Source organism: Esox lucius, chromosome 2, assembly GCF_011004845.1.
Source record: "Esox lucius isolate fEsoLuc1 chromosome 2, fEsoLuc1.pri, whole genome shotgun sequence".
NCBI classification, from domain to species: domain Eukaryota; kingdom Metazoa; phylum Chordata; class Actinopteri; order Esociformes; family Esocidae; genus Esox; species Esox lucius.
Genome location: NC_047570.1, coordinates 6,501,651 through 6,518,201, shown reverse-complemented (window position 1 = coordinate 6,518,201; position 16,551 = coordinate 6,501,651). Strand labels below are relative to the sequence as shown.

The window sequence follows — 16,551 nt, the reverse complement described above, 5'->3', positions numbered from 1 at the left end:
GGAGGATTAATGCATAGCTTATGGTTTCAGTCGATCTGGTTTTATTATGATTGCTACATTTGACATAGCCTTGATGTTGAGACAAACATGTTCTGATAGTTCCACCACTAGAGGTCACTCTACTCCTTCAGCAGAATTCTCCTAAGTCCATTGGAAGTGAGACCACAGGTATACCACTGATTCTATTGGGGGGAAAGGAAGAAAACTATGGTTAATTCATCAAACACAAAGTAAAGTTATCGTATGCACCCAAAGTCAACATTGCACTTGATGTTGTAATAAGCTAAGATCAAGTAAGATCAATCGAAACAATGGCCTTGTTTCCCCTCTTGGCCTTAAAGAATATAAGTAGAAGGTAGTGAAGGAGAGACAGTGCTTGGTGAATCTGGACAAAAATACACCTGAATGGAGACAGCCCTTTTATTCACTATTATGTCATCTGTCAAATGACATTCAAGGGTGGATCCCAAAATTGGTATGTGAAGAGAGAGAAAATAATTAAAAGGAACTGCATTCATACTTTTGGATCAGAACACAACATTCGGGTGGCAACCAATTCTAGCCTTTTGAAACACACAGAACAGCGCATCCCCCTCCCGAAACTACCTGCTACACCCCTTAACCTCATTTTGTTTGGGATTGTGAATGGTGGTGACATATCTGATTCAAGATCAGGTCATTTTCAAGGGGATATTACTTTTTGAGAAATGTGTCTTTGGAGCAGCTTGGCCAGTTGATGGGGGTGATCATGCAACTTTCCTTAGTTATACATGACACTTTATGAATAAGTAATAGCTTGTTCATGAAAAATATATCCTGCAAAACAAAATCTGATTCAAAGGTGTTTTGCAGATTATAATAGTTTTACAAACTATTCTGCTGTAAGAAACAGATGAGATGGATAAGACACAGGCATCTGGTTGGCATGCTTACTTGAACAGTCACATTTATTAATTCCTTCATTTTTTTATTATACAAAACTGTTTTGGGATTATAGTGTTATGCAATTTTACTTTTAACAAGTTTGTTACCTGTAATGTTTGTATATATTTGTATTATATGTTGATGGAGTATTGAGTTGAACTGAGTGATTATAAAAATATATACACAGTAACTGATATTTAACCAGTCATTTAAGAATCAATTCTCATTATTAATGGTGACTTGACCTAAGGCACTCAACTGCAAGACAATACACAGAACTATGTAAATACTGTGAAAATGTACTACATGTGAATACACAAACATTCAATAACAATAACTATCCAGCAGTCTGATGGACTGGGTGAGAATGCTACCTACTGGGATGCATAGTGTCCACTGTAAAGTTTGGTGTAGGAGGGATAATGGTCTGGGGCTGTGTATCAGGGTTTGGGCTAGGCCCAACCCTGAAACACAGTGAAGGGTCATCTTAATGCTACTGGATACAAAGACATTTTAGACAACTGGATGCTTCCAACTTTGTGGCAACAGGTTTGGGAGGGCCCTTTCCTGTTCCCACATGACTGTGCCCCTGTGCACAAAGCAGGGTCCATAAAGAGACATGGCAAGGTTTGTGTGGATGAACTCGAGTGGCCTGCTGTTAGGGAAGTCCTTTACCTGATGGATTCTTAATTCTATAGATGTATGAAGGACAGGATAGGGGAAGAGATACAACAGGGTAGGAAGGATAAGGGAACACATGTTGTCTTTAGAGAATGAATGAGCAGTCTTACCACACCCATTTTACCTGTATACATACTGTGACTCACAGTTCCTCACAGTTTATTCTGTAAGCTTTTGACGTGTCTCTCCTTGCAAGTAAATTAAACCGCTAATTACGCCAAGATCATTTTGTCTCTGTACTTCCATTGACAGTACATGGTATTACCATAACACCTGCACAGAGCCCTGACCTCAAGATTATTACACACCTTTGGGATGAATTGGAATGGCGATTGTGAGCCAGGCCTTCTCGCCCAACATCAGGTTTTGGATGTCTCATTCCAGAACCACAGGCATTAATATGGAGTTGTGTATTAAGCTAGACCAATAGACTGTCACCAGGTGTTTGGCAGTATGGGTAAAGGAAAAGTTATAGAACAAGAACCCATTTCTGTATTCAAATTTAGGCTGAAGGTAGGTGATATGGGTATTGAATGAGAGATGTCCACCCTCAACTGTACAAAATCTTGCACCTTACTTTTTAATAATTAATTAATGCACAGATTACTATTTTTATGCTCAATCCACTGTTCTTATTTGTTTTTACTGCCCTTATTCCTTTTGTAATAACTGTTGCACAAACAGCCAGAACAAATTCCTTGTTTGTTGTGAAACTTACTTTGCAAAAAACTGAGTCTGACATCCCAAGGTATTTAAGTAATGTTCAACATGCTGTAACTCTGACCCATTTAAGGCAAGGATGTCCGGGAAGCAGGCAGGTTGATATATGGCCCGATGGAAGAGAAAACATTGTATTTTGTTTATTAGGAAGTAAATTGAGGTTTAAGAAGGCATATTAAAGTTACATTGTAATCCATGCTGAAAACTAAACAAAAAGGTGCAAGGGGTGTAAAAATGAAACAAATTGTTTACCTTGCACATTTTTGTTTAGTTTTCAGCATGGATTAAATTAATATTCGCTACATCTCAGGCTCCTTGGATTTTTTTCCTTTTCAATGTCATGAGTGTGAGTATTCTGCTCATTAAAAAATAAAAATGAAACCCGCTCTGTACATTGTCCAGTGTTACAGTACTTACAGCAGCCATACAGCCTGTTCAGTCTGTCAATGTCGTTTCTGCTCATCTGTTTGCCCTCGCCGAAAGACACGTTGCTGTTGGGGATGGGCTCCATGGTAGGTTTGCTGTTCTTAGAGAAGGCATACCTGGAATCACACGCATCACAATACTCAATATTCTGGCCAACTTCACAAAGTCACTGCAAAAGGTACACGTTTGCCAAACTCAAAGCTCACAGAATGGTTGGAAATTGATGGTTGGAATAGCACTTGGCCATTAATAGTGGTAAAGAATTGTAATGACTAAAGGTCACGTAACTAACCTGTGGTACTGCATGACAGAGTTGTAGTCATAGGGAGTTCCCTGGTTCAGAGTGGCAATCTTGTTGAATGCGTACTTATACTCTGGAAAAATAGATAAGACAAAATGTTCGCAGCGCTGGTAGATGTACTGTTTCTGAAGGATGCTGCTTTGTTGACAGTTGACAGGGAGTTCTATGAAGCTAGCTTGGGTTAAACAGGGCGATGGCAGTAGTAGCAGTGTGCCCTTATTAAACCGTTATCTGCACCGCATTGTTGTAGTTCATCATCAAGCGTGTTGTTTATACCCAGAAACAGAAGATTTCAGCGAGTTTAAACTAAAGGTGCAAAAAGGATTATAGAGTTTAAGCAGTTTTAAAACTGTTGATTTAATGTGTTTACAATAAGTTAAGAACGCTGATGAATGCAATATAGTGCTATCATTTTACTAGAGATGTAGGATAGTGTGGCGTGTCAATTCCATCAGCGTCTGCAAGATGCTGGAGAGCAAACTCAAGGAAGCCACCTGCAGCCCCGAGAACATTCTGGAGGCAGTGTGCAGGACAGCTCCTCCCTTACTTGGCTGCCTTTCATTGGTATTAATTGTGACCCCCCCCCCCCCATTATCGGTCGTTTCTAATGGTTGGAGAACAAAATCATTTCAAGTTAAAAATATAAATGCACTGGAAAACAATGGCATGTTTTGCTATTAAATATACCCTTTCAACTAGCACGCCACCTAGCCCGCGTAAGTGTAGCTGGCTACAAAGAGTGAATATCTCATACTGAGTGAGGGACTGACCGAGTGCATGACTGACTACCCCTTGTTAAATAGTGTAGCGCTTAGAGAAGCGGACTAGTGAACAATACATCCCGGGTTTGTGTCTCCTCGCAGGCGAAGTGAAGTACACAAATGTGAATTATTCCATATTGGTGAAAACTTCGCTGGCTGAAACTGTATAGAGTTATATTGCAACTATTTCTGGCATGGAATAGTTCATCTTCAGCCTCGCAACAAATTGCTCAATTCTTATGATTATGCCTAGGAAGGTAGTAGATACTAGTAAGCCTATTTAACATAATCCTCAATGGAGTCGACTGCTGTATTTTTTTTGCCGTGGCGTAGTGGTTAAAGACAGTGTCTCTCATATGGAAGACCTACGTTCTAATCCATTGAGAGTAACGACATTTATTATTTATGTTAGGTTCCACGATTCTCTCGTCTTTTCACTTGAAAAAGTTAATCATCGCCTTTATTGATAGTTATTGTATAAATGTCATTCATGAATGAAAAGTACATTGTTATGCCATTAAATTAGATAGCTTTGGCAAACTCTCTAGCAACTGCTCAATTCTTATAACTATTCCAGAAAGTTAGTAGATACCGGTAAAGCTTATTACTGGCTAATACGCAGTTCAAACGGCCAGTGGCAAACACAATACATAGTAAGAAACGTTAGTCAGTTTAACTGTATCAATGTCATTCATGAATGGCCAATTAACTATTAAAACAGCCAGTGGCAAAAGAAGATTTGTTCAGGGTCGTGACAAGAGGCTATACTGACACCCAACAACTGTACAGCCTCGACGTGTAGTGGTTAACGACAGTCTCTCATGCGGGTGACCTGGGTTCGAATCTTGAAATGGCAACGTTTTCTATCGCAGGCGGACTGAACTAGGCTTGCCTGTTTCTTGTTTATAAAGATGTATGGGGGTTAAATACTGTGTGTGTGTGTGTGTGTGTGTGTGTGTGTGTGTGTGTGTGTGTGTGTGTGTGTGTGTGTGTGTGTGTGTGTGTGTGTGTGTGTGTGTGTGTGTGTGCGTGTTAGCAAAAACATCCTGCAGAATAAGAAGCAGAACAGCTTGGCTAGATATGCCTCTGAGAAAACAATTTGGGATCAACAAAACTCCCACACCTGCTGAGCTGTTGTGATGAGGATAGGATCTAATTAAGAAATCACAACATTTTGAGGGGAGGAAAATCCGTAAACCGTTTTTAAAAATGTCATAATTAGGAGGTGAAATAAATGCTCTTGTCATTTGAACTGAATGTGAAAGGAAAACAGAATAAAAGTGTAGTAACACACCATCTTGGATGTTCTCCCAGAGAATACGGATGTGGTTGTCACGGTCGCTGCGGGTCTGCTCATGGTTAAAGCCCAGAGCATGGAGGAGCTCGTGCTGGACAGTGTTGTGATACAGGCAGCCCTGACGGCTCAGAGACACAGTCTGGGCATTTCCCCGACGGCCAACAAACGAGTAACACCTGAGGAGAAGAGTAGAGGGTCAAGGACAGTGCACACATCTAATGGCAGAAATGGGGCCAACCCTAATCATTTAGTCCATTATAGGTTTTATAGGAAACCTATCACTATAGTGTTGGGCAATAATTCAATAACATTTTTAATTGTGTTTTTTAAATATTATTGCACACCAGTGTTATTTTATTTGCACTATTTACATTTTTTGTTTGTTTTATTTAGATGATGCTTTTATTAGAAGATGTACAAAACAAAACCTGTTTTCTTGATCGCTTGCATTTAACTTTAAGCATAAACAGTTTATAAAAAACAAAAGGTTGTGTTTTTTTGGGTATGCATTAAGATTATAATGACGACATAGATATACAAATAAATATATCGTCATTAATATTGTATCGATGAAAATTCTTTGCTACTGAAATTATGACATCAATTATGTGTCTTGTAATATTATAGTTGTTTAATAAAGTGATTTTTATTCTAGTTTAGAGGACAAAGTCTATTCAGTAGCCTAAACTTCAGGGTTAGTAGCTCTTATGATTGTAAACCACCAATGGTAAATTCAGTTGTGTGTGTGTGTTAGTGTAATATTGTAATATATTTTTGTAATATTTCATTGACATTCGGGCTGACCCACTGCGTGACTCAATGCTGAGGTAGTCCCTCTCGTTCTGTCGCTGGAAGAAGCGGATGCAGGTGGTTTCAGCAAAGGAGTCTAGACCACGCTGGATGATGGCTAACTCACGAGATGCTGTTGTAGAAATCAGATAGAAAACAAGTCATAATGAAATTGTTGTTGTGAAATTATTGTATTATTTATACTACAGTACATATTGAATGTACAATACTTACAGAAGTGGTTGGCAATGACATAGGGCACCCAGATTCTTCCATCACTGTACTTTTGCCACAAACATCCAGTTGCTGTGCAAGGGTCAGCATTTTTCTCAGAGGGAATGGCAATGTCACCAATCAGAGTAGGCTCATCAGCCTCAGGGGCTTAAGATTAGAACATGGAAAACAGGTTATGATAGGAGAAATGTAAAAAATATCTGAGTGGTATTTAATCCTTCAACCATAAAAGATTAAAGCATCAGCTTACTGAGGTTCTTGTTTGCCCTCGTCAGCAGCTCACCAACAGAAAGCTCAGCAGCAGGGTCTTCCTCCATTAGATTATCTGTAAGATAGAACATTTGAATTACTGTCTACAATAACAATTACATGTTTAATATTTTTATTTGGGTGGTAATGTGTGCCAGGAGTTTATATACCTTTAGACTTCAGGGTACAACATCATAGAAGTCAGATCATGTCAAATGGAAAAAAAACAACATTCATTAAAAACATACATGTAATAATCTTTGTCACTTAGCAGGGGTACCTTATAGTAATGTGTGAACTATAAGGTGGGACTTATTGTTAAGACATTCGCTCCAAGATAACCAGTGAGAAATTGCTCTGGAAAAACACCTGTTGTGAAAATGTCAAATGTAATGGGGAATATTATAGTCCAGTGTTAATGGGTCAACAGTATTACCCAGTTGTTACTTTGAATATGCATTTTCTTTGCTATTTAATTGTTTGATGACAGGGCATTTTAATGGGAGGGCACAACTACATGGAGGGCCACTTACCTCAGTCAGCTCCTCAGCCCAGGCAGAGGACACCAGCACCATGACCAGAAGGCTCACAGAGAACTTGAACACAAACATGGCAGCAAAAGGACTGCAGGACAAATGAAACCACGTAGGGAAATTCCTTTAAGTTGTATAATGGTGTTGTCTATAGCTCACACACATGCAGAATAATCACTGACCACAGTGCTTACCGCAGAGCTCTGAGAGGGAATGGGTGATATGGCAGTTAGGGTTTTTATTTATAACATTTCCTCATGCATAGACGTAGATAACAGATCGCAAATAAGGCAAAATCTGCAAAAAAATAATTCTGACAGGTGTGTACGTTAGGTGGGAAATCCTTGAAACATGAGAAACCTGACATGTGAGGCGAGCATGTAAATATTTCGTGTTCTTATGTTTCGACCTTGAAACCTTGAAAGCACATTGTGAAATCTCAGTTTTTGGCAGCTCACACACACTCAAACTTCATGTGTCAGGGCGTTCTCTCAATCAACATACTGTTATTACCAAATAACTAGTCTCTTTTACGCTTGTGCTTTACAGCATAATCAATGTTGTTCAAAACTGATATTAGGTTTTGAACTGTAAAGAACTGTATAGTTTCGTGTTTTGGTTTCCTATATAACGAATATCATTACTCTTTACCTTACCTTTTCATAATATTTGTAACACATTCTCCTTCAAAAGTTTATTTCACAAACATCTTTCTACAGGGTTTTGCTTTTTCTCAACTAGAAGTAGCAATTACTTAAACTTAGTTGTATTTGTTTACTACATTTTTCTTCATTACGGCATAATTTAGTTTATATCACAAGTCCACACACCCTTATTGAAAATAGAGCATTTGTTTATGTAAAGCCTAAAATCAAGGCAAATCATGTCAGATCTTTTTCACCATAATGATTTTTAACTAACAATAATTGGAAAACAACCCTGATTATTTCACCGGAAAACAACTTGATTCTTACGCCGGACCGCGTAAGCGGAGACGTGGACTATCAACCAATAGAGACGTTGACTATTAACCAATAGGTTCCGCGTTCGAGCCTCATCAAAGTAAAAACTAATTATGCATTAAGATTTGTTCAGGATAGACAAAAACTTCACTGGCTACAACCTTCGCAAGCTACGTTATAGTAAGCCTAAAATAAAACTATTCAAGGTTGTTTTTCCACAAGCACAGAATTACGTGTGGGAGACATGCTTTTTTGTGTAAGATATAAAGAAAGGGTGGGGACTTTGGATTTTGGAGAGTTTCAGCCCATTTTTCATTTTAACAAGAGATGGGTCCTAAGATCAGATCTGCCCTATAGTAATGGTCCCTTAATAACCAGTAGAACAAACTGTAGTATCTGCAGGTTGAAAAACATGTGTGTTTCACACAAGGTTTGCAGTTCAACAAAGCACTACAGCAAACAAGCAATGCTATTATTTTGAAGGAACAATCATGGCCTGGGCCGACCACACATTATGACTAGGTTGATTGTATCGTGGTTGGGTTTGAAATATTGTTAAAAATAAAAAAATAATGATTTTGGTAGAGGTGTATGTATGAGCAATGGTGATTTTTGTAATACATATTTTTGTTTTAAGTCCGCATTAACTTTTAAGTTGAATTATGTGCAATTATGTGCAAAACTTTACAAAGTTACCCGGAAGGTAGCATACAAGTTTGCATGAACAACAGTGAATCTTTGACAGGTCAAGATATGTTATTTCAGGTAAACAAAACTTTAAGAAATTGTACAATGGGGATCAATGCGAGATTGTTTTCTTCGCAGAAGAAATTAAGTTTCCAAACTGTAGTATTTGCGAGTTTGAGAATACCTGTATGTGTTAGTGTGGGCGGATGCTGGGACTTCTGTGTAAGATGGGCTGCATTCTTGACTTGAAGACTTGAAGCAACTCGTGAAATCCGATTTTTGATTGCTGTATTATGGACTTGTGTTTGTTAAATGTTAAAGAGATAACTAACAAGAATGGCGTTTCTACCGGACAGGAAGAATCAATATATTTGGTTGTCAAACGTCAACAACTATCTGAACTAGCTAGTTAAGCTTGCTGCGATCTAAAGACAATATTAAATCTGTGGCTTCCACAGGAGTCAGCTGTGGTTTCCAAGTACAAGTTACTTCATTTGAAGTAATTTATTTGAACCTTTCGCAACAGCCTTAACCAACTCAATAGAAACCCAGGTACCAGTTAAAGATCTTTCTGAGTCAGTATGTGAACAATCAGTTACCTGGTTTTCAGACTCTGCACATAATCTACACAAGGGAAAGAACAGCTTACCGCCGACCCTGTGTGGTAAAACGGGGTGATAAAGGCCTTTCGGTGGACACACCGTAGCCTTAACAATACCAAAGTAGGTGTCTAGTGGTTTGAAATCTCGAAAGATTATGTCTGGGTGCCCAATCGGATAAGTCTTTGTCTTGTTGCAGAATGGGTAAAGACTACAGACATTTTTATACTGAATAGTCTCCCCTTCTCGAGCCATAAACTTCAAATGAATTGTGTTGGTACAACCGCCAAAAAGAGCATCCCCGAGGGTCAAGGCGCTCTGGAGCATCAAAGGTCTTCAAGAAAGCTTTGACATCTGCGCATGAGTTTTTATGCTGATTCCACTCACACTCCCATATGTATTGAACATGTGTGTTGTGTTGTTCTTTTAAAGCCTCAAGCTTTGTCAGCCATTGTTGGTGCATCAACCCGTACTGAATCTTCATCACCGGATTGGTGCTTGCTGAACAATGACACTTTGGGTGACCGTGACAGAAACAGCCTAGAAATTCATAGACTGTGCTCTCCCCATCACGTTCAGCATATCCATCAACATAGTAGGCACAGATTTTCTATTCACCCCTGTTCAGGGTGTGCTGTATTGATATATTCTCATCAGAGGCCACATATTCAAGCCATTGGATTGAGCTGTTTGAGAATGTCTTCTGACAACGGTTGTAGTTGTCTGAGGGGACCAATGCAATGGTGTCCTTGGTGAGGAATCTGTTGCAAAAGACTTTCATGCAAGCAGAAGCAACCGGAATTGACCGAAATGAGTCAACACCACCACACTCCAGGAACTTGGGTCTGTAGTGCATACAACCCTCTCTCAAGATGACCACATCATTCACGCAGTAAGCCTTTATTTCATCCTGCATGACAAAGGGGTCTGCGGAGACATTTGCATACCATTGCAAAAACTAATCTTTTTCTTTAGCCATCATGGTATTCACACCGTAGTAATGCGGTTCCGGATGGGGGCCAACATAGTTCTCATTCTGCTTGATGTTAAACTTATAAGGAATGTAGCCTTTTTTTGAATCCTTAAAACCCATAGCACGGGGCAATGCCGACAGCTTCATCGGTAGGGAGCAATGACTATCAATGTATCTCTGATTGAATGTGCTGTCTGCAAGAATCATGAGCTTGCTACCATTAGCAATAAGTGTTGTGCCAATACCATTGTTAGCAAGGTACTGCATCAAGGTGTAACCATCGAAACCCTTAGAGTTGTGTGCTATAAATGTGTAGTCATTATATTTCGGTAGGCTAAACTTTTTGAAAAAAGCAGCAACACAACCATCTCTGGCTGAACACCACGTCTCATTATAAAAGCTTATTGCGCACACAACATTTGCAGTGTGCGCAAAATCATAAAACATGTAGCACACACTGGGGTCCTCGGGCTTAGAGGGTTTTATGAAACACTGATGATTCATTTTAACAGCCAGATCCACGTTACAATTGGGACACATGTTAGCCGTGCACTTGTGTGCTTTAAAGTTGGTAATACTAACGTTGTAATAACGGCCGCAATCGACACAGTATTTCTTCTGGTCACACCTGCTAACCCAACGATCCATACTTTTGTGGTGCTTCAAGCATTTATGCTGTCTATAACAAAAGTCAGAATAACATATCCACTTACAGTCCGGGCACTGCTTTGTGTTACAGGGTTGGGTATGACAATCTTCATGAAGACAGACACTACAGCTATGTTTACAGCCATGATCACCACAGGTGTTAAAACCTGTATAACACCACTCACAAACATATGACACACCCAGAAAACCTGTCAGCTTCACAATGCCATAGAAATGGTTATCGTGTAAGTACATAAAGACGGTTCTAGGGTGGGTGTCCTCGCTGTTTTGAAACTTGGTAAAGTGACCATCCCGTGTTCGATGAAAGACAAACATTTTACCCTGTCATTTCTTCAAACCGAACAATATCTGTGAATGCCACACAATCATCTAACGCTAAACCAGCTACCGTATGTAACTCAAGACCAGGGCCACAGCATATGTGTACTGTGGGTTCAACATACCCATCAAACAAACAGAAAAACATGTAGAATCATTATTCACAGCCACATATAAATGCCTTCTTTTTTTTATTGATAATCTGCTCTATCAACAGTTCGTTTTTTTGTGTAACTTCCTGTAAAACAGTCATTGTCCAACAATCCGATGACAATACGTTTTGGCAGAGGTCCTAAAAATACATTTTCCTGCTTGCAAACGCGACCACTTTGTCACTGTGACAACTTCGTTCTTTTTCCCTGTAATATGTACAGTTCTCAACAGCAGGACAGGACTGTCACCAACACGTTGATAATCAATTATATCTGTGTAGATGTATAGGGTGTTAAACCCAGACAGAAAATCTGTGGGGAATGTACCTTACCATGGGGCGTATCACAGCTCGCCTGGTTTTAAGCCTAATATCCAGTTTTGCACAACTTTCAAACTGAAATGGGGCTTGGCTTTTAGAAACATTCTATTTTTAAATTCATCATACCCCGCCCATACACCATGTGGTTTTAAATAACTGTTGAGCTCTGCCACTAGTTTTACAATGCCATTGGAATAACCGGTGTTGAGTTAATTTTTCCAAGTTTTGTCGTGTTTGGAGTCCTGTAGTTCAAATGCGTTTTCACCCCATGTAAAAGTCTTCCACGTATGCGGGTATTGGAATTCTATCAAAGACACTTCCCAATCACCTTTCAAATCTATACCTTTGGCAAATTTTGTGGTGTAGGTCAAACTCGAATTGTTTGGATAGACATGTCTCGATGAGTTACTGGGCAGCGTTATGTAGAAGCCACCGTCACCCATGCTGATTGCAGTCAATGTAAATGACGTGATCCTTGAGTTTGATCCCGTTTCTAGGTCAAGGACTTGTTTCGATGGTATCCAGCTGTTGAATTTCTCAGGCCAACAAAGCCATTTCACAAGACTCATTTTCTTTCCTTTCTGTACTTTCTCATCTAGAAATGCTTCCACTTTTTTATAATAATCTTGGCTAAGTTTTATCCTTAGCCAAGATTATTTTCAGTAATTCCTGTTCATAAAAGGTCAACTATCACATCACCATCGTAATCTTTTATTCTATACACAGGAGGTACCCGAGGAATGCATTCTGTTATTGTAAAATATTCATCTGTGTACCTTTTTTCATAGCCTTTTGTAAACGCACCTCTCAGCTTTGAGAGTGTCACAGTATCCCCAACCTGGAACTTGTAGTTTTGATTACTATTTCTCATTATTGTTGTACCATACAGGTTCTTGAGAACTAGTTTAACATTTTCTCCATAAACGTCAGCAGGCTTCATCTTAATAAACCGATGGTAGCTATGGTTGTATCCATTAACTAAATCTTGAATAACCTCAACATAGTGATGAGTGTTGGCAGCTGTGAGATACCTCCACATTCGTGATTTAATTGTTTTATGAAATCTCTCAACGATACTCTCTTTGACATAATTTCCTGTAGCAAAATGTTTTATGTTGTACTTCTTCATTAATATTTCAAATTGTGAATAAAAAAAACACTTGGTGGTGTTCTACCTTCATTTAATATGTCTTCAAATGCTTGCTTTACCTCAATAGTACCTTTATTTCTTAGCACACGAATCCATGCGTATTTGCTTAATACATCTATGCATGTTAACATACATTTCATGTAATTATTTTCCACACTAGAAGCACTCGTCAACCAAATCCAGCTGAAATTGTGATTTTATATCATGAACAAATCCTGGGCGAGTAGCCAGTCATCTGCCTCGCCATTTTTAAGTACACTATTTTCAAACCTTCTCTACCCACATAAGCACCAGGGTTTGCTGGGTCATGGTAAATACTTTTCATAACCTGTTCAGACATCGTTGAGCATTCGGGCAATAATGAGAAGTAATACGTTTAACAACGTTTTATTTGAGTTTTTTGAAATTACATATCATCCAAGAAATTCAGAAAAGTTACACAAACATTCAGATTTCTGTAGAAATATATTCTACATCCACAGCATCATTACTCAACAATTTTATCACACACACATATCTGTTACATACAGTGGGGAAAACAAGTATTTGATACACTGCTAATTTTGCAGGTTTTCTTACTAACAAAGCATGTAGAGGTCTGAAATCCTGAAAATCACATTGTATGATTTTTTAATAATTAATTTGCATTTTATTGCAATTATTTGATCACCTACCAACCAGTGAGAATTCCAGCTCTCACAGACCTGTTAGTTTTTCTTTAAGAAGCCCTCCTGTTCTCCACTCATTACCTGTATAACTGCACCTGTTTGAACTCGTTACCTGTATAAAAGACACCTGTCCACACACTCAAACAGACTCCAACCTCTCCACAATGCCCAAGACCAGAGAGTTGTGTAAGGACATCGGGGATAAAATTGTAGACCTGTTGGCGCAATTATTAGAAGAAGTTCAAGATGACGGTCAGTCTCTCTCGGTCTGGGGCTCCATGCAAGATCTCACCTCGTGGGGCATCAGTGATCATGAGGAAGGTGAGGGATCAGCCCAGAACTACATGGCAGGACCTGGTCAATGACCTGAAGAGAGCTGGGACCACAGTCTCAAAGAAAACCATTAGTAACACACTACGCAGTCATGGATTAAAATCCTGCAGGGCATGCAAGGTCCCCCTGCTCAAGCCAGCGCATGTCCAGGGCCCTCTGAGGTTTGGCAATTACCATCTTGATGATCTAGAGGAGGAATGGGAGAAGGTCATGTGGTCTGATGAGACAAAAATAGAGCATTTTGGTAAAAAACTCCACTCGCCGTGTTTGGAGGGAGAAGGATGAGTACAACCCCAAGAACACCAGCCCAACCGTGAAGCATGGAGGTGGAAACATCATTCTTTGGGGACGCTTTTCTGCAAAGGGGACAGGACGACTGCACCGTATTGAGGGGAGGATGGATGGGGCCATGTATCGCAAGATCTTGGCCAACAACCTCCTTCCCTCAGTAAGAGCATTGAAGATGGGTCGTGGCTGGATCTTCCAGCATGACAATGACCCGAAACACACAGCCAGGGCTCCGTAAGAAGCATCCTGGAGTGGCCTAGCCAGTCTCCAGACCTGAACCCAATAGAAAATCTTTGGAGGGAGCTGAAAGTCCATATTGCCCAGCGACAGCCTCAAAACCTGAAGGATCTGGAGAAGGTCTATATGGAGGAGTGGGCCAAAATCCCTGCTGCAGTGTGTGCAAACCGGGTCAAGAACTACAGGAAACATATGATCTCTGTAACTGCAAACAAAGGTTTCTGTACCAAATATTAAGTTCTGCTTTTCTGATGTATCAAATACTTATGTCATGCAATAAAATGCAAATTAATTACTTAAAAATCATACAATGTGATTTTCTGGATTTTTTAGATTCCGTCACTCACAGTTGACTTGTACCTATGATACAAATTACAGACCTCTACATGCTTTGTAAGTAGGAAAACCTGCAAAATCGGCAGTGTATTAAATACTTGTTCTCCCCACTGTACCTGCAGTTTATATACTATAGGCTGACAAGTGTGTACATTGATTGCGAAATTTGCCCAGAGTGCTCACTTGTGGGCGTGATTGTGTCATGCTTGCATCGCAACAGCAAGTTTAGGTTTGTATCAAGGTTGAAGGATAGCCACTAACTAGCTAAAAAAATATCTTGTGATTGGTCAGTGATTGGCATGGGTGATTTGCATTAAGTTGTTAAAGCTTTTTCTTTACCTCACTCACCTTATACTCATCACCCAATGATCAACTCTCTCACAACGCTTTCTTTATTAAAATTAATTGAGCCATTACTCCAAATGTGATCGGTGTGTACTCTGTCAGATTCCTGCTCTTTTGCAGAATAATAATGGACCCAAGTCAGGGGGAGAAGCGTCCTTGGTTGTTTATTCAAAAATAATGTACACGTCTTTCATAGATGTTCAGCCTTCTTTAGAAATGTCTTTGCCTTAAAGGCGTATTTATATTAAACCTATACTCAGCACATCTTTCTTTCTGGACATCTAACAAATCATGTCTATTTTATATTCCTAACCTTGTATTGTATGGTGTCCCATCTTTAGCTCTTGGCTCCACACACACAAATCACATTGTATGGGGCCCCTCCAATAATACCAACTGTGTAGTATGTGTCACGTGTAGGCTGCGGATTACACCACCTAAGGTTTAAATAGAGGACTAAAACCTCTACTAATAAGTTGACACTACAAGACACCCAGCTGGTTCTAATCCGGATTTTGCCACACACACACACACACAATAAATCAGTTGGAACAATTTATTAATAAATGTAAAGTTCCTCAAAAAAGATGGTGAGCAGAGTCTGTATGAAAAATAGTCCGGGAGTCCAGGGTCGAGGAAGCAGGGCTGTAGAAGTCGGTACTGTCTCTTTGGGGATAGGTATCTACCTGTTCCCTCTGTCTTTCGTTTCCCCCCTTCTCCCCTACTGGGATTTCAGAAATCCTTTTATTTGCTGCTTGGCCAATCGTTGTGGCAATCTCGTTAGCTGCGTTAGTTGAGGGCAGGTGAGGATCAGGCGGAATGGCCGGGTCAGAGATAGAGAGCTGTCAAAACTGCAACCAAAACAAAGCACACGCATACAAACCCAAAACAACTCATATGACAACGACATACACACAATACAGTGCTGCAAAAATAAAACAGGTTACATGTTAAAACACTGCAAATTCCTATAGCTACAAACGCTAACTCAAATACTGGACAAAAATGTAATAAGTAAATTATGGGAAATGTATCAACGTGCAGTCTTAGTTGCCTTCCGTGACATATATGTCACCTTATATAGCACCTAGTAGCAAAGCACCTTTCCTCTGTGTTGTGTTCTTTAACAAAAGTACAGGTTCATCTCAAAAATGTGAATACTGTGGAAGTAATTTGTTCCCCGTGATTCAAATCAAAATGTGACACCTTTATATATTCTAGATACATTACACATAAAGTGAAACATTTCAGGCCTATTTTGTTTCAGTCTTGAAGATTATGGCTTACAGCTCATGGAAATCAAAAATCTAGTGTCTCAAAATATTAGAATAACAAATGTATAATACAGAAATCTCAACCTGAGAAGAGCAGTAATCAGCTAATTAACTCAAAACACCTGCAAAGATTTCCTAAGTATGTTAATTTATGCACTCAATACTTGGTTGGGGCTCGTATTGCCTGAATTAATGCATCAATGCCGTGTGGCACCAAGGCATGCAGCCTGTGGCACTGCTGAGGTGTTATGGAAGCCAAGGCTGCTTTGATAGTGGCCTTCAGCTCATCTGTGTTGTTGAGTCCGATGTATCTCATTTTCCTCTT

General features: G+C 39.5%; 1 protein-coding gene across 1 annotated transcript; it reads right to left on the bottom strand.

The window, feature by feature from the left end:
- Positions 1 to 18: 18 nt before the first annotated feature.
- Positions 19 to 11,628, bottom strand: LOC105017344 (low choriolytic enzyme). The gene is made up of 10 exons (XM_010881878.5): positions 11,608 to 11,628; positions 6,916 to 7,006; positions 6,553 to 6,559; positions 6,384 to 6,458; positions 6,134 to 6,280; positions 5,915 to 6,032; positions 5,108 to 5,286; positions 3,044 to 3,125; positions 2,743 to 2,867; positions 19 to 182 (listed from the first exon to the last, which is right to left on the bottom strand). Coding segments are annotated over exons 2-10 (813 nt in total). The 5' UTR covers positions 6,994 to 7,006; positions 11,608 to 11,628; the 3' UTR covers positions 19 to 180.
- Between the last annotated feature and the right edge of the window lie 4,923 nt (positions 11,629 to 16,551).

Coding starts and splice junctions, on each gene's coding strand:
- LOC105017344 (XM_010881878.5), bottom strand. CDS start 6,993: ATGTTTGTGTTCAAGTTCTCTGTGAGCCTTCTGGTCATGGTGCTGGTG. Junction 6,281..6,383: donor GAGGGCAAACAAGAACCTCA/GTAAGCTGATGC, acceptor TCTAATCTTAAG/CCCCTGAGGCTGATGAGCCT. Junction 3,126..5,107: donor CTGGGAGAACATCCAAGATG/GTGTGTTACTAC, acceptor CTATTTTTCCAG/AGTATAAGTACGCATTCAAC.